This window comes from Balaenoptera musculus, chromosome 3, assembly GCF_009873245.2.
Source record: "Balaenoptera musculus isolate JJ_BM4_2016_0621 chromosome 3, mBalMus1.pri.v3, whole genome shotgun sequence".
Lineage (NCBI taxonomy): Eukaryota > Metazoa > Chordata > Mammalia > Artiodactyla > Balaenopteridae > Balaenoptera > Balaenoptera musculus.
In genome coordinates this window covers 118889738-118915215 of record NC_045787.1, presented here as the reverse complement: position 1 = coordinate 118915215, position 25478 = coordinate 118889738, and the positions used below count along the sequence as shown (strand labels likewise).

Sequence of the window (25478 nt, the reverse complement as noted above, 5' to 3'; positions counted from 1 at the left end):
GGAAGTGACTAGGATACTTTTGTATCTTTTTAATTATAGATAATTTCTACTTCATTGTGATAACCAGGATAGTCAGAAGAGGGAAAAACAGAAATTATTTTTGATGTTTACCTTTACCTCAAGACTATCTACTTGATGACTCACACACACTTTTAAAAACTCTTGTCAAGCTGAACAGGTATTACCCTGCGGGTCCCTGCCAGGTAACACAGTGATGAGGGTAAGGAGCCTGGATTTTGGAATCAGACAGTGCTGAATTCAAATCCAGATTGTGCTAATGCGACTTTGGCCAAACACATGGCTTAATTTCTGTATTCTCATTTGTAAAATGGACTAGTGGTAAGGATTATTTGAGATAATACATTTATTAAAGTACTTAGCCATGGATCTTGGTTTGTAGAACTAAAAGTCAACAAATTGGTGTCCAATATGATTATTACTATGATGGGAGTGTTTTGTTCCACCTACCTGAAAACCTTCCCAGTCTTAAATTTTTCATCTAACTGCCTGCATTGCAGACGTCCCTAGAAGAGGAAGGAAGAAAGGAATAAGTAACTTTTACATCATTCCAGAGACTAATTTCTTACTCCTTTCTTCCTTCCTCTTCTAGGGACAAGTTTACCAATGTTCTCACTGTATATAAATACTTCAAATTATTCCTTTAAATTGTTTCAGTGGATATCTAAGAATCAGGGTGTGAAGTGAGAGCATCGTCATCAAAACCTGAGGGAAATGTATATAAGTAAGGAAGTTCTCATACTAATTTAAGAATCTAATCTAATTTAAGAATCAAGTCTTGGCTTTTGACTGAAGGTGGGAGTATGTGGCTTTAGACCAACTTCAGGTTGGTTTTGAGGGTTTTGTTCTTTCCTTTATACTAAAATAAATATGAATGTAGACACAGCTGTTCTGCATTTTGTTTGATTTTATAAACATCTTAGTAGGAATTGTGCTAATTGTACAGTATGAGATATACATTAGTTTGACTAAATTTTCAAATGATACACAGACTGTCGCACAATTTTAAGGCAATTGTTTTTACCTATTTGACCTGCTCTGGCAATCCTTATTTGGGCAAAAATCTTTTGCAGATCATGTTTGGAAGCAGGCACAGGGAATTTGCTTCCTTTTGCTGTATATCACTGAGAGATCAAACCTCAGCCCTCAAAGTAGAAGGCAATTCATTCCTCAATTTGAAGACCTAGATCTACCTCGTCTTCTCAGTTTTGCCACTTTATTGTAGTGAGGGAGGTGGAATACTGGTTAAGAATGCCGATTTTGGTGTCAGAAAGATAGGCATTTGAATCCTGACTTTGCTAGTTACTGTGTCACTGTAGGCAAGTCAGCTTCTCTAAATCTGCTTCCTCATCTGTAAAACACTGAAAACAGTACCCACCTCGTACGTTTGTGGAGAGGATTAAAGGGGATAATGTATATAAAGAAAGAGCTTGCAGAGTAGCTCCTAGTAGTAGTGAGGTGATAGATGTTTATGAGATTGTACCCATAATACAGTTAACATGTTAGCTGCCTCAAATTCGTTTGCAGAACATATAAAGATGTAACATATAAATAAGCTAAATAAAATAACATATACTGGACACTGTAACAAGATGCTGGTGATATAAGAGGCCTAAGACATGGACCCTACCTGAAAGGAATTATTGATGGAAATATAAATCAAAAGGGTATCATGTGTAAAGTGCTACATGGCAGTGTTTAAGGGAGTCTAGAGGTTGTCTTGGATCAGAAAGGCCATGGCAGACACTCCAGGCTGGAAGAAGAGATCTTAGGACAAGCTTCGAGGGAAATGAGGCACACAGTAGTCACTTCATAAACATTTGTAGAGGGACTTCCCTGGTGGTCCAGTAGATGGGACTCCGCGCTCCCAATGCAGGGGGTCTGGGTTTGATCTGTGGTCAGGGAACTGGATCCCTCATGCTGCAACTAAAAAAGATCCCGCACATGATGAGGATCCCATGTGCCACAACTAAGACCCAGCGCAGCCAAATAAATAAATTAAATGAATATTAAATAAAAAATAAATATTTTTAGAATACAGGATCCCTAAGGTGATAAAGAAACCAAATGGTTCGTGTAGAGGAGTGGGAAAACATATAATTGGAGATAGAAAGAGGAACCAGATTGTGGACCATGTTGGGCTTGTACTGCTTATTACATGGAAGAGCCTCGGAGATTTTTAGTGATGATGAGAAAAATGAGTTTTAGCGTTGTAGGGGGCATAATGGAAAGAGAAGCAGCCAGAGCCAGGAGGACTACTTAGTAGAAACCACTGCAGTGGTTAAGGCAAGAGGTGCGGGAAGACATGCATTAAGATGGAGGCAGAGTGGACAGAAAGGGAAAGGTACATCATAGGGAATAATAAATAGGATGTGGAAAAGGGTTGGAATTGGCAACTAAGTACTAAGGGTTACTAAGTATAGTGAGAGGAAGTCAAGTCTCTCTGAGAATGGAGTAAGATATTTAGAAATATGTGGTGGTTGTAGTTGAGGTGGAAATGAACAGCGTTTTTTCTTGTCAAGCATTTCACAGCAGTTATATTACAAATTACAGTAAATGATCAAAATTCCAGAATCCAAAAATTAAATAATTTACTTCAAACTAATGTAAAATGAAATAAAATACAAACCATCAACATACCACTATTCTAAATTAAAGTACAAACCCAAAATAGACCACAGTTGGTGAAATCTACAAAGTAGACACACATGACTAAAACCAAAGAGGACTCCCAAAGTCCAAATAACTGAATGTACAAAATACAAAAGATGCAGGTACAAGCCCCAATTAAAGCTTATAATGGAATTACAAATAATTATAGTAACAACGGCATTCAGCTATGGGACTTGACTCCTAAGTTACCTACTGAATAGTACTGTAGGAAGACAAGGTATTACCACCCCACTCCCTAAAAATAAAACCCAAGTAAAACTACAAATACATTGGTATATGAGAAAAAACAAGTCATGAAAGGACATTTTTAAAAAAATCACAAGTGAGATTCAAGCTCAAAAATACAACTCCACAGCCATCAACCCTAGATATATAAATATATATATTAGAAGAAGGCAGTAAGTGTAACATTGTCTCAAACCTGTTCTTGCCTTATTTGAAGATGTCACATTCATAATTCTGCATGTACGAAATCATAGTTATTCTTGTGTGCTCTTAAGAAGCAAGAAAGCATCAGATAGAACAAAATCAGGTCTTCATTCTAGAAATAACCATGTAATGAAAAAAGTTTTTTCCTCACTGTGCTTGCTACTTACTCTTGGTCTTAGTGTTCTTTTACTAGAGCATCATTACTCCTCCTTTCATTGAAACTCATGTCCCTCAGTGCAGGCCTGAGCAAACGGAACTGAAAACATGAAACAAGATTTCATCTCTTAGGAACTAAGTTACCCAGCACAATCACTAGACTGAGGACTGATCCTTCCAGAGAGAAAGAAAAACAGAGGAAAACATGTTAGATTAGACTTTAAGAAAGGAGCATATAGATAGGGTGACCATATTCTCTCTTCATATAAATAAAAATACAGGTCCAAAGAAGTCTTTCACAGACCCAAGTATATTCTTGCCTACTTCCTACCCCTACCTTGGGAAATAGTGACAGCTTCTTTGGAGTTTATTGATTCAACACCTTCATTTTACAGACAGGGAAACTAAGTGCAGAGATGTTAAATGACAGGCCATTGGTGTCTCAGAGATCTAAAAAAAGACATCTCCTCTAACAGTCATCCTTTACTGAAAATGTTCCTGGTCACTACAGTACAGGTTTACAGTACAGGTTTTGTTGCTCTAACTTCCTCCCTAAGATGAGTGAGTATAAAGGATGCATAGTTGGAGGAAACTGTCTTAGTAGGCACCTAAAGTTAAAACCAATAGAAACCTCTCTCAACAAATACAAAGAGTTTAATCAGTCTTTTTTTTTTTTTTGGCTTGCTAAATAAGATAAAATGCACTCTGCTAAAACCATTTAACAGAAATATTGTGAAAGCCTTCCCCCAGAGTATTTTTCTATTTGATTTGAAAACTATTCCATAGCTTACTATCAAACAAATCAGTAATCCTTTAGCTAATGCAGGGATAAATGGGCAGTCAGAAAATATAATCACCTGGTGTGTGCAGCTGAGTATTTACATTTTTCCTAATGAACAAAGATAAGAAAAGTGCAGGTGACTTTAATGTGTAAAAATCACCTCTTAATGCTAGTGCTAGAGGGAAAAATAAAAGTAAATTACTAACTCAAGCTAATCACTAAACTTGTATAGTCCCTGGGCTCAGCTCTGTTTTGAATCTCTTTTTGGACTTGTCTTGAATCAAAGAATATTTACAGCTACCTCAGTAGGGCAGTTGTTCCATTTTATACGATAGTTTAGGTTTTACAATAAGTTTCTGGTCCTTGTTGAATTTTCTTTTTTTGTTGTTTTTTTTTTTTCCACTTTTATGTTGCTTAAAGATTTATAGCAAGGATTTCTTAACCTCAGCACTATTGACATTGAAGCTGGATAATTATTTGTTGTGGAAGACTGTCTGCTGTGCATTGTAGGAGGTTTAGCGGCACCCTAGCCTCTTCCCACTAGATACCAGTAGCATTTCCCGAGCTGTGACAACCAAAAATGTCTCCAGAGGTAGCCAGATGTCCCCTGGGGAGTAAAACTGCTCCCAATTGAGAGCCACTACTTTATGGTATAAGGATAGAAACTGGTAAGCCAGTGAGAATATACCTATTCCATTTGTAGTTGGTAAAAATTAATCGAGTTGTAGCAGCTTTATTTCCAGGAGTTTTTCCCATGTTAATTAATATTTGCTTTCTGAGATAATATCAGTTTTGCTTTTTTCCAAAATGAATTTCTTGCATTTCATTGAAAAATTGTTGATTAAATTCACTTAAATTGAAGGCTAAGCCAACCACACCATTTGGGTTTATAGTAGTTTATCATCTCTCTTCCTTCCTCTGTGGGGGAAAGCCTCTCACTTAGTAAGCAATACTGTATCATTTTGCCAAGTACATTACAGTCCCCATTTAGAAATAAGGCAATTGAGATTTAGAGACATTAAAAGGTCGTGAAGCTACTACATTGCAGTTAGGTTATGAATTCTAGCATGTCTGACTTAAAGTTCTCACTATCCTCTGTAACAGCAGTTCTCAACATGTGATCTATGGACCCCTGGGAGTCCCCATTCCTTTCAAAACTATTTTCATGATAATACATAGTCTTTATTTGCATTTTTCACTCTGTTGACATTTGCAGTGATGGTACCAAAACCAATGATGAGTAAAACTGCTGGTGTCTTAGGGTACAGTAGTCATTGTATTTAACTGCAGTATACTCACAGTTAAAGAAGAAAGCAAGCCAGTTCCACTTAAAGATACCTTTGAGGAAGCAATATACTAATTCACTTAAATCTCCACCCTTTAATATATGTGTCTTCTTAATATCCATTTTGTGTAAAGCACTTATGCTGCATATAGTATTTGAGGGTTGTCTCAAACAGTCTTACATGTGCTTTTCTTTAAGTTGTGAGTTGAACAAACTACTTTTTTCATGGTATAGAATGGATAAACTACGGGTTTTCAGCCTTGGGAATATGGCAAATGTTTTCTCAAAAATGACTGAAGTGAGCTTATCACTTCAAGGAAGACAACTGACAGTACTTGTTGCCAATCAATAAAAATTAGAGTTTTCCAAACAAAATTCAGAATTTTAGAAACCTTGTATCTGCCACTGTGAACTTGAGAAATACAACTCTTATACTGTATAATGAACTGTGTCAACATTTGGAAGATCTGCATAACTTAGTGAACCAGTATTTTCCAAATGACTAATGCATGATAGTTCAAAATCATGCATGGGTAAAAGATCCATTCAAAGTTCAAAACAGACCAGTGGATTTTAATGTAACATAGATACAAAAAAGTGCACTGATATGGTTTTAGATTCCTCATTGCAACACTAACCTTTACAAAACTAAATTGTCGATTTTTGGTGCAGAATCAAGAAAGAATATCTACAATTACCTGAACTTAAGTTTCTGGAGGACCATTAACCTTCCCCTGGCTCACAGGGAAGGTTCTTCAAAGCACTTCTCATTCCTTGGGATCCTCCAGAAAGGAAGGAGAAGTTGGGGGGAGGGAGAAAAAAGAAGTTAATGCCTGAGGGTTAAGGAGAAACATATTGTTTGATGATCACCAAGTGTGTGCCAGTACTTTATGTAACTCAAATATATAATCGACACAGAAAGTCCTAAAATGGTACTAATAAGGAAAAAGAGTCAAGGGTTTATCAGCTAGCCACAGTCACACAGTTGTTAAAGCACTGGAGCTAGGATGTAAACCCAGATTTGTCTATATATATAGCTGAATCACTTCCTAGTAGTGCTACCATGACACTGAAGCAGCCAAAAATATTCTGCTACTCCTACCTGGATCAAAGTTTCTAGGTCCACTATCATTTCAGTAACACATTTTCAGGTATGATATGACTTCCATATAGGATATGACCTCTGTATCCTCACAGTGCCTGGCATTCAGATGCCAGGAATCATGTGCTGAAAGGGTGTAATTTACCTGCACATTTTACATGTTTCTCAAGGTGTGTAACTTCCATCCATCCGTGATCCTCCTTTCATCAACTGTCTTTCTTGCAAGACAATTATATAGAAAAACCTGCTTTATATGTGTCTTTTCTCTCTCTGATGTAAACTCAGTAGCCTCAGGAATAACTTGATGTCCAGCACACTTTCCATTTTGAGTGGGAGACAGCATTCAGGTATTCACCTGAAACAACACATTTTGTTATTTCCACTCTTCACTTAAAAGAAAGCACTCTGGATACAGTCAGTTCATAATAGAACCTCTTAGCATCTTCAGAATGTTTGACACAGCTGTAAACACACACTGAGCAAAGACCGGGACATTTCAGCTTTTCTGTTCAAAAGGGGTGTAATATGCAGTCTTATTATGGTGTGCTTTTTCTTTCTTGTTGTCATGTATCCTTATTAAAAGATGATGATTCCATATGGTTTTCCTTTGAGTTCTAACCATTTTGTTGAACCCCAGCCCTTTTAGCAGTATCATAGGGTCACGTTTGCAATTGAATAACATTTTGTGTTCATTCATTTCTCCCAATGGTGTTCACTATAGGCCATCATAGTGCTCATATTTGTGTGACAAAAACTGATTTTTTTCCATTGATGTCAATGGTACACTTAGCAGCTTTCCACGTATTTAGTTTTTATCTGATGTAGCCTAGAATGACTACCAGAAGGGATGCCAAAGGCCTGACTTAAGTTCCAGATTCTTAGTTGCAGTTTGATCAGTCCATTTGTTCATGTAGTTTTTTTTTTTTTCTTTTTTTTTTTTTATGGCTGTGTTGGGTCTTCATTGCTGCCTGCGGGCTATCTCTAGTTGTGGCGAGCAGGGGCTACTCTTCATTGCAGTGCACAGGCTTCTCATTGTGGTGGCTTCTCTTGTTGTAGAGCACAGGCTCTAGGTGCATGGGCTTCAGTAGTTGTGGCTTACAGGCTCTAGAGTGCAGGCTCAGCAGTTGTGGCGCATGGGCTTAGTTGCTCCGTGGTTTGTGAGATCTTCTCTGATCAGGGCTCAAACCTGTGTCCCCTGCATTGGCAGGAGGACTCAACCACTGCGCCACCAGGAAAGCCCTGTTCATTTAGTTTTAACTTTCTGTTTTGTTTGCCATCTCTAGCTCACAGTTGAGTGGCCTGAACATGTTTTGCATGTGCTCTAATTATAACTGAGAATTTGGGAATACTGTCCTAGATTTTAGACTTAATACTACTTACATAATACTTATATCAGGCTTTCTCATAAAATCTCATTTTCCTGAAAGAGAAAAGAATGAACATTTATCAGGTGCCTGCTAGAGGGAGGAACTATGTGCTAGACTTTCTGTGTGTTCTCTTGTTTTCACAACACACACACACAGGTGATGTCCTTCCAGTTTACTTGTGAGAAAACAGAGGTTCAAAGTAGTAGATACCTATCCAAGGTCACATAAGCTTTGAAATGGTAGAACTGGGATCTGAAACATGTCAATTTGACCACAAACAGGCTCCCTGATCAACTTCCAACAACTACGTGACCTCATCTAGATGTGATGGCATCCTTTTCACAGGGTTGTTGTGAGGACAGATGAGATTCTATTCATGAAAGTGTTTTAAAACTATAAAATAGTACCAAAGTACTGTTTAGACATTTTTAGTATGTATTTCTTTGTGTGTGTGTGTGTGTGTGTGTGTGTGTATATATATAAAATTAGTTGAGGAAACATTACAGAGTTAACCTTTCAAATCAATAAATATTGCACTTATTTTCCATAAACTAAATATACAAACAACTGGTTGGTCCCTAAAAATAGATGTCAGATGACAGAGACTGGCTGAGCAGGAATAGGAGCATCTTCAGAACAGAAGCCAAGGAATTTTTTGCTTCCCTAACACATTGCTCTGTTCACTCACTCCAAGACCTTCCTACTTCTCTGTAAAACTCTGGCCCAGAGCAGCTCTGCTACATTAGTCACAAGTTTCCATTAATCAAGGATGGTTCATGCCAGACCTACAGCAGAGTCATTTCAGGTTATTCTCTTCCATTGTAGGCTTTCAATATGCACTCAGTACACTCTCCCAAATCTAGCAAGGGATCAATGCCTTGTGATACGGAAGCATCCAGAAATTCTCCTTGACAGTGTTCAGAGAACAATATGAAACCCTGGGGCCTATTCCCAGAACTGGAGTGGTGGGGATGCTGTCATTCGCTAAGCCTCTAGATAAACATAGGGTTGGCTAGCTTCCTCTGAGGACAGAATTCAGGGGGAGCTTTGGAGTTTATCGACCTAATTATTTAAAGTGACATTTACAAAACAAATTGTCATTCTACAATTAACTTTTAACGTTTTTTATATTTATTTATTTAAAATTTTTGGCTGTGTTGGGTGTTCGTTGCTGCGCGCGGGCTTTCTCTAGTTGCGGCAAGCGGAGGCTACTCTTCGTTGCGGTGCACGGGCTTCTCATTGCGGTGGCTTCTCTTGTTGCAGAGCACGGGCTCTAGGCACACGGGCTTCAGTAGTTGTGGCTCACGGGCTCTAGAGCACAGGCTCAGTAGTTGTGGCGCATGGGCTTAGTTGCTCCACGGCATGTGGGATCTTCCTGGACCAGGGCTCAAACCCGTGTCCCCTGCATTGGCAGGCAGATGCTTAACCACTGTGCCACCAGGGAAGTCCAACTTTTAACTTTTATTCCAAAAACAGAATAACAAAAAGATGTTACTTAATAAATATAATTTCTAACCATGTTAATAATCCAAACAATTTCTTAAGTCAGTTTGCTCTGTGATTTAGTTTAAGTGTATTTGTAATTGAGATTTAATAATAATTTATTATTTATGGATAATTTATTCCTAAATACCATCTCTTTTAGAGAATAGGCAGATAAAGAAAATCTCAGAGAGAGATTTCTTATATAGGTGATGAACAATACACTTTAATGTGTAAAGTTCCAAAATCAACAGATTGCTACCATCCATATTTTTGAAGAACACATAACCAGAGAAGGAATTAGCAGTCTCTAGAAACTATTTTCAGGGACTCTTTTTAGTTACACAAGGTTAGAAAGGTTAGGAACTCTTTTGAGTTATACAATACAGTTTTGGTTCTAAAGTTAGCATGTAAGATGAACATTCCTTAGAAATATACAACACTGGAAACCACTGTATCATCTATAATGAAGGTTTTTATAGTTAATTTTTCCTCTAGCATTAAAGGGATCACTGTTTCATTGGTTTATAAAGATATATCTTTATAAGCAAATGTGGCAAAATGTTGAGAATTGGTGAGTGTAAGTAAAGGCTATATATCCATTGCACAATACTTTCAACTTTTGAGTGTTTGAAAATTCTCAAAACAACAAATTAGAAAAAGAATATTTATCTTTTGTGGCGAGAAATCTACAAAATGAAAACAAGACCTAGCAGGAGAAGCAGATTCCCATTTTCCATCTTTTTCTCCAGGGCATATGTACACAGAGTGGGGAGGGCAGCATAGTTCTTACTGTTGAAAGCCCAGTGCTGGAAAAAAGTCTTACTTGCTGCAAGCCAGACTAGAAAGTTATAGGAGGTAATGTTTCTGCATCATTCTCTTCTAAGTCATAAAAAACTGTTATTTCAGCTAGGATGACGTTGGGAATGAGAGATGCTGGACAGTCATACCTCAGAGATACTGCTGGTTTGGTTCCAGACCACAGCAAGAAAGAAAATGTTGCAGTAAAGCAAGTCACTTCCCAGTGCATATAAAAGTTATGTTTACACTATACTATAGTCTGTTAAGTGTGCAGTGTGTCTGAAAAACAATGTACATACCTTAATTTTAAAATACTTTGTTGGGCGTATACCCAGAGAAAACCATAATTCAGAAAGACACATGCACCCCAATGTTCACTGCAGCACTATTTACAATAGCCAGGTCACGGAAGCAACCTAAATGCCCATCGACAGATGAATGAATAGAGAAGATGTGGTACATATATACAATGGAATATTACTCGGCCATAAAAAGGAACGAAATTGGGTCATTTGTAGAGATGTGGATGGATCTAGGGACTGTCATACAGAGTGAAGTAAGTCAGAAAGAGAAAAATATCGTATATTAATGCATATATGTGGAACCTAGAAAAATGGTACAGATGAACCGGTTTGCAGGGCTGAAATAGAGACACAGATGTAGAGAACAAACCTATGGGCACCAAGCGGGGAGAGTGGTGGTGGGGGTGGTGTGATGAACTGGGAGATTGGGATTGACATGTATACACTAATATGGCTAAAATAGATAACTAATAAGAACCTGCTGTATAAAAAGTAAATTAAATAAAATTCAAAAATTCAAAAAAAAAATAAAATACTTTGTTGCTAAAAAATACTAACCATCTGACAATTTTGCAGCATCTGTTAAGTGCAATAAAGTGAAGCACAATAGAATAAATTATGTGTGTATTGTAAGAAATTTTAACTCAAGTAGAGGAATGGGTAGAATTGTAACGAGACTTGAATGAAATTAGAAAGATCCCTGTACAATATCTTAAAATTAGAGGAAAAAAAATGATGTCCTAAGCAATTAAAGAATTGTCCTATGCCTGTACAATATCGTAAAATTGGAGGAAAAAAAATGATGTCCTAAGGAATCTTTGGCAGTTGATGGATATATACTATATCTCTTGATCATGGTGGTAGTTACACAATTATCCATTTAACAAAACTCATCAATTGTACACTTATAAGTGGTTAATGTTACTGTATGTAAATGATACTTTAGTAAAGGTGATTATAAACAACTCCCAAGCAACTAAAAATTATAATATCTAAGTCCATTCTTTTTAAGGGATACTTTTCTTTTTTTTTTTTGCCACGCCACATGGCTTCTGGGATTTCAGTTCCCCGACCAAGGATTGAACCTGGACTATGGCAGTGCAAGTACCAAATCCTAACCACCAGACCACCAGGGAACTCCCAAGGAATACTTAAAAAGAAATTACTTCACTCTTAATTGTGTATAGAAGAAGAATAAAACATTATTTGACTATATCTAGGTAGGATATTTTAATGCTTGCTAGTACTCGAAGCCAGTTTCAGTGTGAACATGCTCACTGTGGAGTGAGAAGGCAAGAGAACTGTATTTTGATACTTCTTTGACAGTCATGACAATTAAATTGTAACACTGCTTTCTTCCTTTTTTAGCCCTGGAATGAGACCAGATGTAAGCTCTCCTCCATCCAGCTCCTCAGCAGCAACGGGACCACCTCCCAAACTCTGCCTAGTGTGCTCTGATGAAGCTTCGGGATGTCATTATGGGGTCTTAACTTGTGGAAGCTGTAAAGTATTCTTCAAAAGAGCAGTGGAAGGTAGTGTGTGTTTTGAAGAGTTTTATTATTCCTCTATTTGGTTCCTATTTCTCAGAGTGGATTCTGAAATTTCTATTACATGCAAAGCCCATTAAGGCTAGAAGTCAGTAAAAGCAGGGAGAGGAGGGTAGCTCCTAAGTGCTCTAGTGGGGAAGAGATACTTTAAAAAACAAACTAGAATAAAATAGAAAACTATAAACTGAAGGGAGGGAGTATGGTCAGAGAACAGAAGATAACTAAGAAAGTGCTATCATGTGAAATGATGGTGTTAGGTTTCAGCAGTAATTAGTGCTCATTGTGTTAGTATTATGGGCTTCAATTCCCATGAATTAGCTGGTTTTAAAGCCACCAACTATTCCAGTCTGGCAAAAATGAGTGATAATGAGAACTGTGAGGGGGGAAAGTGTTTTGTTTTGTTTTCCAATAAGCCAGGGCTGTGCTTTGTGATATAAATGTGGTGTAAGACCTGATCCCTGCTCTCTGGGAGGTCACAGTGTACTTGGAAGTGAAAGATGAGTTAACAGTTACAAGGTACACAGATTATAATACAGAGGAGAAAGTGACAAACTGCCTGAGGAGGTCAGGAAAGAAGGTGTTTTAGAGAAGGTGATTTCACTTGACAAATATTATATTCATATAAATTTTACCCTTGTTACAGGTTCAGCCTGCACATCAGCTCCTTAAAGAAGGAAAAATTCATTCCATAAGCAAATTATTGGAAGTCACACTAAAATTTTTTAATATTACCAGTGAATCGTCTTAGAAAAAACTGTTTTGTAATTTAGTTATTTGTAAAGCATTTGGAAGGCAGTGTGGCCTGAATGGATTACCTAAAGCTCTGATTAGATAATTATATTTTTTAAAAATTAACATATTCATTCACAGTACGAGAAAGATTATTATTATTATCTGGCTTCAGTTGAGTTTGCATGTCCTTAAGAGTTAGATGAGTCATTTTCTTTTGTTTGGATTGCTTTTAGTATATTAACAAACTATAAAATTACCTGTGTTATCCCGCAGAGAGCACAGGGATGCAGGCTTTAACCAGTTTGGTATCATCCAACTACTGAGTAGAGTCATTAAGTAAAGCCCACCCCTAACTAATGCAATGTCTCTAACAAAGTAGATGTTATTCACCACAGACGGAAGGTTCTTCTTGTCCTCACTTTACTTTATTCAGCACTTTCTTCACTGATTAGTTCTTTCCATAGTATATATAAATGCAGTGGTAACAGTATTACAGTATTCCTGTATATCAAAATAATATTGACAAACTTTAATTCTGAAAGTGAAATTCAGAATGAGACAATGGAGCCTTAAGAGAAATACAGGAATTTAAAAAAATTTTTTTTTCATTTGTCCTCATTTCAACTAAAATCATTCCTTAAAACAGGGCTACAAATTCCAATTCCAATGCCTACAGGGACTGAGTGTGGGTCATTCTGGCCAAATATAATACAACTGGGCAAAGAAGGGCAGTTATTTATGTTAGAGAGTGCAAGCATGCCCTACCTAAAAGCATCCAAATGCAATTTAAAAAAGAAAAAAAAAGCTAAACATACTACAAATAAGACATCACTGCAGGCCATATGCCCTCTGGGCTTAATTTCTGCTTTAGAATTAAATTCTTATATTTGTTTTAAGGTAAAATTTCATTGAATATTAGCTATACTATTTCAAAATGTATATCATATAAGTATTTCAGTTAAATACGATGGCTAGATTACATGATTAATAAGAAAAGGTTAAAATGTGAACTGTGTTAAGTAAATCCTTTATTTGGACTTAAATTTTCTCCAGGGTCACTTCCAGCTCTAAAATTCTGTAATCATTTGCTAACCTAACTCATGTTTCCCTTCTAGACATGATGGAAGTCTGTTTTTAAGTCCAGATACATATTTTGGAGCACTTTCTTGAACAGTTACAAAGATGAAGCTTGTATGATTTTCATTACACTACATTCATTCCATTTTTAACACCTGCTAGAAATTATAGGTTGCCCACCAAACTGGCAAAGTATTGTAAATACCCAAACATTTAAATATTTTTAGGAAATTTGCAAAAGTTTTACTTATTTATTATCCATACAACCCAGATCGAGGGTTGATATTTTGAATTTTTTTATTCATTATTCTGGGAGTTGCTTTTTTGCATACAGAGAAGAATTTGGGTAGCTCCATTTCTTTAGATGTATACTAGCTGAATGATCTTTTTTTTCACTGAGTCCCTTTTTCTTATGTTCCCTTTGCACAAATTGCATATAATCTTTGTTGGTGGGTCATAATGGAGATGGATATCAGCTACCCTTAATTTATGATGTACCAAGCACTGTGTTTTATATGTCATACCACTTAATTAACAGCTCCGTGAGATCTTAGATGCTATTATGATCCATATTTGATAGACTAGGAAACTGAAGCTCACACGGTTTGACAGAGCTAGGATTCAAACGTAGCTGTCTCCAAACAGGCTCAATCTCAATGCTATACTGACTTCCTGGAAGGATAAAAATCACATCTCCTGGCAGTTTATAATCTAGTTAAATACTGAGATGAAAGCAATCACAAGGGAATTATTTAATAGCTAGTGTTTATTGAGTGCTTACAATGTGCTAGGCACTATTTTAAGAACCTTCTACACAACTGCCTTTAACCCTTGCAGAAGCACAGCAAGGTAGGTGCTAATTTTCCAACTTTACAGATGGAGAAACAGGGGGTTCAGAAAGGTTAATAAACATTACTGAGATCACACAGCTAGGCAGTAGAGCTGCAGATCAGACCAAGGGCTTCCTGGCCCTTTGCCAAGTGCACTTTGCACTATACCACACTGTTTCTGAGAGCAGTAAAGAAGGATGCTCAAGCTGACAGTCACAGCTCACATTTGAAACTTGGATACTTCCAATAGGGTATACAAACTACAGAAAACCCTAGGACATGCCCTTTGCTGTGTTGCCCATTTCCTATACCACTTTCATTATCTTGATCATGTCCAAGCATCACTGTTCTATTTACTACCTAATATTTTTCTTGGATCAGTCTTTTTTATAACTTTTTTTAAAACAACTTTACTATCCCTACTGTATTAGTTATCTATTGATGTGTAACAAATTACCCCCAAAATTAGTAGCTTAAAACAACAGATGTTTATTATATCACACAGCTTCTGAGAGTCAGGAATTTGGGAGCAGCTCATTAGCTGGGTAGTCCTGGGACTCTCATGAAGTTACATTCAGACTGTTGGTGGAAGCTGCAGTCATCTGAAGGCTTGAGCGGGGCTAGAGGATCCACTTCCCAGCCCATTAACATTGCTTTTCACAGGAAGCTTCAGTTCCTCATTATGTGGGCCTCCTCTAGTGCCGCTCTCAACATAGCAGCTGGCCTCCCCTGGAACAAATGATCCACAAGAGAGGCTGTGACGAATATGGGAACATAATATCTTTATAACTTAATCTCAGATGTGACATACTTGTCACTTGTGCCGTATTTTATTGGTCACACAGACCAGTGCTGGTATAGTTTGGGAAGGGACTATCTAAGAGTGTGAATACCAGGAAACAGAGACCACTGGGGGCCATCTTGTTGGAGGCTGGCTACCACACCTACCAGAAATAGAAATAGAATCAATTGCCAAAAATAGATTTTTACCATAAAAATAAATACAATGCAAACAAAACAATGTTGAGAAATTCCAGCTGGCCCGAAGGCTCTTCTCCTGACATCTACTCTCTCTTTTTAGTTAGAAAGGGAATTTACCAAGTGGTAGAAGACACAGGAATTCCAAACTAAGATGTCTTATTGTCTTATCAAAATGACTGACAGGGAGTGACTATTAGTGGTACATGTCCATGCCTTGTAAATAGTGACCACTATTCAAAACTCCTCTTTTTATAGATAAGACACCCAAAGGCTTGTCCAACTTCATACTAATACCCAGATAGAGCTGATTTGAACTTATGAAGGTACAATGCCCCCTGATTGTGTAGCTCAGATTCTTAATTGTGCTCAAGACATGCCTGGGATAAAGAAATCATTATTAGCATAACATGCACATTCTCATCTTTTGGTTAGATATAAATAACGCACTGAAACTTTTTCTGTGTTTAGCAATGAGTAATTTTTTCAATCAACTACAGGACAATGATTCAGGGATATTCTTATGGGGTAGAACTTCTTTGTATTGTAACTGCTTCAATTATGATGGCATCTGTTGTTCCTACTTAAACTGTATAGAGGATAGAATTATTGCATTAGTGCTTCCATTTCATGTCCAAGTAAAGAAGCTAGCAAACTTACACAATACAGAAAGGAATTGAAACAGCTCGTACAGACATTTGGCATTGGAGAACAACTCTGGAACAAAGCTGAATTGTAGACCGTTAGTCAATTCTGTGGCCTATTTCTCACAAAGAATTGAACCTGATACAGTTAACCATCTACCCCAAACTAATGCTTAACAGTTAGCACTGTGATTTAACATGTTAGGAAGAAATGAATATAGTTTTTTTTCATCCAAGTCAAGTAGATTATTCTATGCATAAAGTATCTTTTCCCAGAAATCAGACTAGGTATATTCAACCTAATGAACTGATGATTATGATGTTTTCTCTTTTCTTTGAATATGATTTATTTTTGAGAAGACAAATGTCCTGTAGTCTTCTGAAGACCATCCCCTCTAGTGTAAAGACACAGACTCTTAATTATCTAGTGTATCTATTTAGATATGCTGGCCTTGTGTAGGAGGATTCTTTCAGTTTTTGCCAGGCTAGCAAATCTTCAGATAGTTTTCTTCAACAAAAGAGGGTACAATTGAGGGGAGGGAGAGTGTAGGAAGACTTTCTGTCTTTCCCTTTTAAATTTTCCTTGAAAATTTTTGACAGGTGAAAACTGCATTTCTACCTCTTAGCACATTTAATACTGGGTGGCAGAAGATTTTAGACAGTAACGATCTTCAGTATTTGGAGTCAAAAAGCATGTGAAATAATGAACAAATCTCCCTAAGTCCTATATACAGTAGCTTAGTTTGCCAAGTCTGTGATACACCTAACTAATTGCTGGCGACCTTAACATAATTTAAGTGTTTACCTATCACTTTATTTAAAAATTTGGAAGGGGACCACGCTTTATTTGCATACGGTGGTACAATGCTGAATTAAAGTCATTTTCCCTTTGGGACTCTCACAGTATTTTTAAACCAGTTTCCTCTTTCTCTAGTCCTCCTTAGCATTAAGTTAGAAGTCATAATAAAATAGTGAGATCTTCTATAAATAGAATAAATAAATAAAATACAGAGATCTTCTATAATTGTTAGAAGAAGAAACTGTTTAAAGCACAATTTAAAGAACAGCTTATCAAGAAAGAGGTTACCCCTGGTAGGTAGTGACTGGAAGGGGGCAAGAAGAGGGTTTGTGGGGGAACCGTTCTGCTGCTTGATATGAGAGCTGATTACATGGAAGTGTTTGGCTTACGAAAATTTATTAGGTTACGTGGTACACTTAGGATTTGTGAGCTTTTCTATATGTATACTGCAGTAAAGTTTTTTTTTAATGAACTATGTCAAACAGAATACGAAAGGCTTTTTATTTTAAGTTGACCTCTCAACTTTGTAATGAATGTAAGAAAGTACACTATATGTTCCTTAATCAGTGCCTTTGGTCCTTGGCTATGTTCCACCCAAAACAACAACAACAGCAAAGAGCCTCTCCATAAAAATATCCTTTAAGGCCTGTGAAATTTTAACAGTGCCTTTATTTTCCATATAGGACAGCACAATTATCTTTGTGCTGGAAGAAATGATTGCATCATTGATAAAATTCGAAGAAAAAACTGCCCAGCATGCCGCTATAGAAAATGTCTTCAAGCAGGAATGAACCTGGAAGGTAATGTAAATATCTAAAATGAACTGTCTCTGCATCATATAAAAATTTGTTTTACTTTTTAAAATATACATAAGCAGATGTAATAATTAAAAGCAGGATTTTTTAATGAGTATTTCATATTCTGCTTGTTTATTCACCAACTTTTACTGTACACACTGAATTCAGTGTAGCCAGACTATATGCTAAGAAAGAAAATTATGTAATAATGAAACTTATAAGACTTGAAGAAACATTACTTTGATCTTTCTTATTTCTTTTTTCAACCTCAAAACTATTTGCTAGGGTTAGAAATGTTTTTATACCAGATATAGTTGCATGTCCATTATTCTGTTATTTACCTTTTACTTGGCACATATGTGTATATATAAATCTTTTGTTACAAATCTACAGGGGGGGAAAAACTCCTCAAGGAGGCATTGGATGGGTTTTGTTTGTTTTGTTTTTCAAGCAAAGAAGAAATCTGAAACTAGTTATAAGTTTCATATCCTGGTTTATATAACAAGCTGTATAATTAAAATTGATCTCATCATTTAAAATCTTTCCTCTGGAAAAAAGTTTGGAATTTTGCCTTAGTTGAAACTGCAAGTTCCATGAAGGTGGTAGTGGTGATCTAATAACCCCTGTGCACTTTGATTCAGCAAGTACTCACCAAGGCAAGCACTAGACATAAAACGAATAAAACAGTGTCTGCATTCAACATCAGTAAAATAGTGCCTGTATTCAAGTACTTTACTGTCTAGTTAGGTTGCAGAGTCAATCACAAAATGGTACAGCACACTACAAAAGAAATAGAGAGCTACAGGAGCAAGAGGAAGGTCACCTAATTCTGTCCTAAAAGGCAGGGAAAGCTTCCTAGAAGAAGCAACATTGAATTTTAAATCTAGGAGTTAGGTGGAAAATAAGGGCAGAGATATGATCAGACTTGTATTTTGGAAAGACTAATCTTGTCTAATATGGTGATATTAGAGGGAGAATGGAAACCATGTGGTTCTTTTGACAGAAGAGAGACTGTTGGTGCTATCTAGGACACACTGTGTGTATATGTTTTTAAATATAAAGTAGATTTATGGGTGTGACTATAGTCTGATTCCCCAAACCAGACACACAACATTATCTTCTCAGTTCTTCTTATTACTTCGATAGCAAAAAAGACAGATTAAATTAGTCTTTTCTTCACCATGTTTACAGACCTTCATGACACACCAATCACTTTATTACAGAGTATCAACATGTTAAACATTGCTTTAAAGAAAATGATAAGCTGGGACTTTCCTGGTGATCCAGCGGTTCTCTGCGCTTCCAATGCAGGGGGCATGGGTTCAATCCCTGGTTGGGGAACTAAGATCCCGCATGCTGCGGCCAAAAAAACAAAACCCCAAAAATGTTAAAAAAAAAAGAAAAAAGAAAATGATAAATGCCCATCTTCTTGTAGGTGTTACAAAAGCTACAGAGATTGATTACACATTCAGTGCCACAAGGATAATTTCTTCTTGTTACAAAAAAAACCAGATAGTTATTCCTAACTTTCTTACATATCACATTTCTGTGCATATTTTAAGTTTCATTTTTCTGTTCTCTCACCATTTAAATAAATATATACTAACGCATGTCAGGTTTTAGTGCTTGGTTTATATATTTTTTTCTCCAGCCCCAGTTTTACTACTTTCCTTTAATCCCCATGTTTTCATCTCAGCTATCTTATATTTAGAAATAAGTTTACTCAAAGGACAAGCTCAAATAAAATTCTGTCATATCACTAATATAGTGTGGTTGCTTACCCAGTAACATTTTAGGTGCTTTCCCAAATACACATCAAGCTTAACTTTGATCTTTGGAGCTTTAAGCATATAATGCTCTTTTGAGCAATTCCTTCCCTATCCCAAGTATAAGGGAATTTTTTTATTCAAAAGAAATAAGATGTATCACCTATAAAATAATGATTCTGATGGACCAGGTTAGTAAGTTTGTCCCATTTCTCCTCCTTCTTACAATTTAGTAACAACTGTAGTGCCCTTTGCCTTCACCTCACCAGAAGACCAAGGCAGCGAGTGACATCTCATTTTCTCTGTATTATCAAATATACCATCACTGCCATTTCTAATCCGTTGAAAAGTCTTCTGTTGAAAAGTCAACTTTTTTGAATGAATAAAATTTAAACGTACAACTTAAACTAAGCTGCAATTTCTCAAAACACTGAAATAAAAAACAACCACACTGCATGCTTCTATAAGTTGTCATATAAAATATCAGAATAGTGGGGAAACCTGCCTTTGTCAAGAGCTACTACATGCTAATCTTTGATATACATTCTTCTACTCAAAGAGGTTATTTTGGACCCTCATATTGAAACCACCTTCAAGTAGAACCAAGATTAACCTTATGTCCACTTACACTACACAGTTCTAGTTTGTTATTTAATAATATATTAGTTATTAGGTAGCACATATCATGCAGTTGATAATGTAACTCTACTTGTAGAAAAATTTAAAGAAAGGCTTTAAAAAATCTAATGGAGTTTTTGTGTATATGTGGTTTTAGTGTGAAAGCCTCACTTTTGTTTTTAATTATTCCAGTATATATAAAACTTTTATTTGGAGTAGGTATGTGTGTGTCCCAGAAGTCTTTGGTGGGCAATAATACTTAGTACTTAAGCATGAAACACATGGCTAAACTACATTGTTCTTCTCTGTTTTTTTTTTAAACAATCTTTAAAAATGTTCTCTTGTTCATCGCAGTGTTTCCCCTAAGCCAGGCAGTTTCATGATAGTGCCAGAGTAATTCTGCAGAAGCAGTCAACTCTCTCAGAGCCCAGTGCTCTCCATAAATGTAATTTAGTACTGCAAGTGCTGTATTTTGATACTGTTGCTCCATACCAAGTGATTCTCAAGATTTATTTTAAGGCAGCCTTCTTCACTGCTTAAAGTGCCTGGCATTAGAGTACAGTAAGGTTTTTAACGGTGATCCTAAATGGTTTTTCATTTTAAGGTAATTATAGTTTTATTTTTGTCATAAGGGTCAAGTGGAACTTATAGGCAAGGAGGCTTATGGTATCAGATTTCATAACTAATATTTTTAAGCTAAGTTTTAAGCTAAATAAGATTTCTTTACTTTTCTTAAGAATGAAATGGAGCTATCACAGACTCACGAACACTTCTGTAGAGATCATATATTGACTGCTAATCTCCTGTATGCTCCAAGGGGTCAGGAACTTTAGAGTAAAATCTTATTAACTAAATTGTGATTAAAAATAGTGATTGCTTAACTAATTCAATTAACGACTCCTTGCCCCAGTTATGTGAAAATAGTACATAGCACAACACAGTTGGGCTCAATAGGCCTTTCTGAGCTTTATTCAGAAGCATCAGTTCTCTCTTAGGACTATAGATAAGCAGTAAGAAATTAAACTGATTATATATTGAGTATAGAAGATGATTTTTTTCATTTTTTTCCTTTGATCTTTATTTTTTTACGTTTTTATTTTTTATTGAAGTATAGTTGAATTACAGTGTTGTGGTAATTACTGCTGTACAGCAGAGTGACTCAGTTATACATATATATGCATTCTTTTCATATTCTTTTCCGTCATACTTTATCACAGGATACTGAATGTAGTTCCCTGTGCTATACATTAGGGCCTTGTTATTTATCCATTCTTTATGTACCAGTTCACATCTGCTAATCCCAAACTCCCAATCCAGCCCTCTCCCACCACACTCTCCCTTGGCAGCCACCAGTCTATTCTCTGTGTCCATGAGTCTGTTTCTGTTTCGTAGATAGGTTCATTTGTGTCCTATATTTCAGATTCCACATATAAGTGATATCATATGGTATTTGTCTTTCTCTTTCTGACTTATTTTACTTAGTATGCTAATCTCTAGTTGCATCAAATGGCATTATTTTTGGGGTTTTTTTTATGTCTGAGTAGTACTCCACTGTGTACATGTACCATATCTTCTTTATCCATTCATCTGTCGATGGAGACTTAGGTTGTTAACGTGTCTTGGCTATTGTGAACAGTGCTGCTATGAACATAGGGATGCATCCCTCTTTTTGAATTATAGTTTTGTCTGGATATATGCCCAGGAGTGGGATTGCTGGATCATATGGTAACTCTATTTTTCATTTTCTGAGGAACCTCCATACTGTTTTCCACAGTAGTTATACCAACTTACATTCCCACCAGCAGTGCAGGAGGGTTCCCTTTTCTCCACACCCTCTCCAGCACTTGTTATTTGTAGACTTCTTAATGATGGCCATTCTGACTGGCATGAGGTGGTGCCTCATTGTAGTTTTAATTTGCATTTCTCTAATAATTAGCAATGTTGAGCATCTTTTCATGTGCCTATTGGCCATCTGTATTTCTTTGGAGAAATGTCTATCTAGGTCTTCTGCCTGTTTTTCGAATGGGTTGTTTGTTTCTTTGTTGTCGAGTTGTATGAGCTGTTTGTATATTTTGGAAATTAAGCCCTTGTCAGTCACATCATTTACAAATATTTTCTCCCAGTCTGTAGATTGTCTTTTCATTTTTTTTTGTATGGTTTCCTTTGCTGTGCAAAAGCTTGTAAGTTTGATTAGGTCTCATTTGTTTATTTTGGTTTTCATTTCTATTGCCTTGGGAGACAGACTTATTTTCTTATCAGAATGTTTTGCCTATGTTCTCTTCTAGTTTTATGGTGAGAAGACTTTAAAATCCTCCAGTTTGTCATTGTCCTTTCTTCTTTGTTCTAATGTGGAGTGTAGGAACACATATTCTAGACAAATTTAAAGTTATGGTTAATTGAAGTTTTTACAGTACTGTTTCAGTGTATTGATTGGGGATATGCATGTTCTTGTTTACTTTGTCAACAAAGTACATTCCATGATTTGGAGATCTGGGTGTCAGTGAGATACCTTTGGTTGTTTAAAGGGTTTCCTTACGTGTAGGAGCTCTTCCTTTTTTAAAACTTCATCACTTCTCTGTAGACTTGGACTACGTGAATTCAAAATATTCTACAACTGTATTTTACTACCAGTTGCAGCAATGATCATTCTTATATAGCACTTAACATATGCCAAGAACTATTTTACACATTTTATATATTTTAACTGACTTAATTATCAACGGACCCTGTGAGGTAGGTACTAATATTATCCTCATTTTACAGAAGAGGAAACTAAGGCCCAGGGAGTAACTTGCACAGATACCCAACTACTCAGTGGCAGAGTCAGGGTTATATTCAAACATGCTGGTTTCATATTTATGCTCTCTCTACTACTACAGCATACTGTATCTTCAATAGAGCATGGTAAAATAAATTAGAACAGATCTATCGCGATCCTGTTTCTCTGTTTTGAAATGTTAACTAAAAATTCTTAAATGTCTCAGCACAGAGCACAATAAGAAATGGGACCATTCTATTCAATGTAAACAACAGGGTTTTTTCCCTTTCTAACACTGTACGTTGAGATACATAGTTCTCGCCACCACATCTGTCCTCCACAAACTAGGTACTTTGGCATTTTAGGGACAGAGGATCTAATAATTATTTTTAAATGTGATTAGCATTTACTTTTCCCTTAGCAAAATGGTTCGTATACCTGACAACTGAGATAGGTACATTTCTTCTTTCATACAAATTACATTCCTTGCCCTTCCTTGGAGTTCTGAGTGCTTTCTCTTTAGGAATACTAAAATTCTTTTCTTGCCTAATATTTTTATTTGTCACTAGAACAAGTAAATTCAAGAGTATGAAGACTAAAAAATCTATAGAATCCATGCTGTAATTTGACTGTACTGTTCCAAACTAAGTCAAAAATAAAAGATGGTTTTAGTTACTTTATATATTACCTGAAAATGGATACTTTAGGCTTATAGAGTCATGAATATAAATCTCTTATAAAAGGGAAATTACCCACTGGTAATTTATGTAAAGAAATTTAAAGTTTTTCTCTTCAAAGGTTTTTAAGTCCCATATAGTATCCATCATATAAAGGTAAAAAGTGGATTTTTCTGCTGTTAGAACTAATACTCTTTTTAGTGTGTGATCTCCTATGTCATCTTACTGTCTTGATAAGAAGTGGACTTTTTGCAAGCGTATAAACAGTATCACTCTCTTCATTACATATACCCATAATTAGATTAACCGTAAGCCACAGTTACTAGTCTGGGATTACAAACTGAGATTCTTTCTTTCAATTGATAATAAAAGTAATTTGCCTTGTATAACTAATGAAAATTTTTACTTTGGGGTGAAACTGAGACAGAAATTACTTTATGGAAGAATCTAGGTGAGTGATTTGTTTATATTGTTTTAACATAGTGTTGTAAGACACTTAATTTGATATAAAGTATAACTATAATGAAGAATGGCTTATCTGTAGAGGAAATTAATAAATGAACGGGTTCCTCTTGATCCTTTGCTTTCAGGCAAAAATGTGTTTTTCTCTTCTTATCATAATTGCTAAATAAAAGATTTCTCCTCTTTCAAATTAAATAGTTGCAGAAATTAAAATACCTCTTTAATAAACTGTGCTGCCCAGATTTTCCCATTACAGCTGATTTCTGTGTATTTTTTTTAATATACCCACAGCTCGAAAAACAAAGAAAAAGATAAAAGGAATTCAGCAGGCCACTACAGGAGTCTCACAGGAAACTTCTGAAAATTCTGCTAACAAAACAATAGTCCCTGCAACGTTACCGCAACTCACCCCTACCCTGGTGTCACTGCTGGAGGTCATTGAGCCGGAGGTGATATATGCGGGCTACGACAGCTCCATTCCAGATACAACTTGGCGGATCATGACCACACTCAACATGTTAGGTGGGCGGCAGGTGATCGCAGCGGTGAAATGGGCGAAGGCGATACCAGGTAAGATGCAAAGATAACGTAGCTAAGGCACAAGTCTTAAGAATCTTTTAAATAAAACATTCGGGCTTTCTATCGCCCTGGTCCCATGGCCTCCTGCCATCCCCACTCCATCAAGGGGGAAAGAGGTATAAATATCAGGGGAAGTTTGTTTAACTTAAATTCACTGAATGAGTAACATCCCAGGACAGGACTCTTGGCTTTCTATTTTACTATTTAGTATAGCATTTTACTATTTAGTCCATATTTACTCACATAGGCAAAAGGTGACAAAAACTGGCAACTCTTAAGTTTTCTTACATTGAATGCTATTAAAAAGTACTGAGGGCTTTGGTGCTTAACATGTCAGATGACAAAGGAAAACTGTGCCCAGTTTGTCCTTCATTTCCTCTCTCTGTTAAGAGTCCTCCAAAACTGTCTTTGGCAGTTCCCAGAGAGATGATCTTCTCTTTGGCAACTAGAATGTTTCCTTATACCTTTATTCCTCTTAATTCAGGATTCAGGAACTTACATCTGGATGACCAAATGACCCTACTGCAATATTCATGGATGTTCCTCATGTCATTCGCCCTGGGGTGGAGATCATATAGACAATCAAGTTCAAACTTGCTGTGTTTTGCTCCTGATCTGATTATTAATGAGTAAGTCATTTGTGAGTCATTTTCCCTGTATTCATATTCCTTCAGGACTGAATCAATCCTACCAGGTGTCTTGGAACTGGGCAAACTTGAAATAGAGTTTATCAATGCTTAAGGCAGGCCAAGTGTAATGCAGAGCAAATTACATGTGGCATTATTACTGTACCAGGACATATTTAAGGATATTTTTTT

At 36.4% G+C, this 25478-nt stretch overlaps 1 protein-coding gene across 10 annotated transcripts in view; it reads left to right on the top strand.

The window, feature by feature from the left end:
* NR3C1 (nuclear receptor subfamily 3 group C member 1) overlaps nt 1–25478 on the top strand; it is a 124187-nt gene that overhangs the window by 78772 nt on the left and 19937 nt on the right. For 8 of the 10 annotated variants that reach the window (XM_036845697.1, XM_036845699.1, XM_036845696.1 and 5 more), the window contains 4 exons: nt 11765–11931; nt 17687–17803; nt 24373–24651; nt 25145–25289. In XM_036845697.1, the coding sequence (XP_036701592.1) occupies nt 11765–11931; nt 17687–17803; nt 24373–24651; nt 25145–25289 (708 nt within the window). The remainder of the gene's footprint in view (nt 1–11764; nt 11932–17686; nt 17804–24372; nt 24652–25144; nt 25290–25478) is intronic. The other 2 variants (XM_036845705.1, XM_036845704.1) reach the window with 1 other exon arrangement.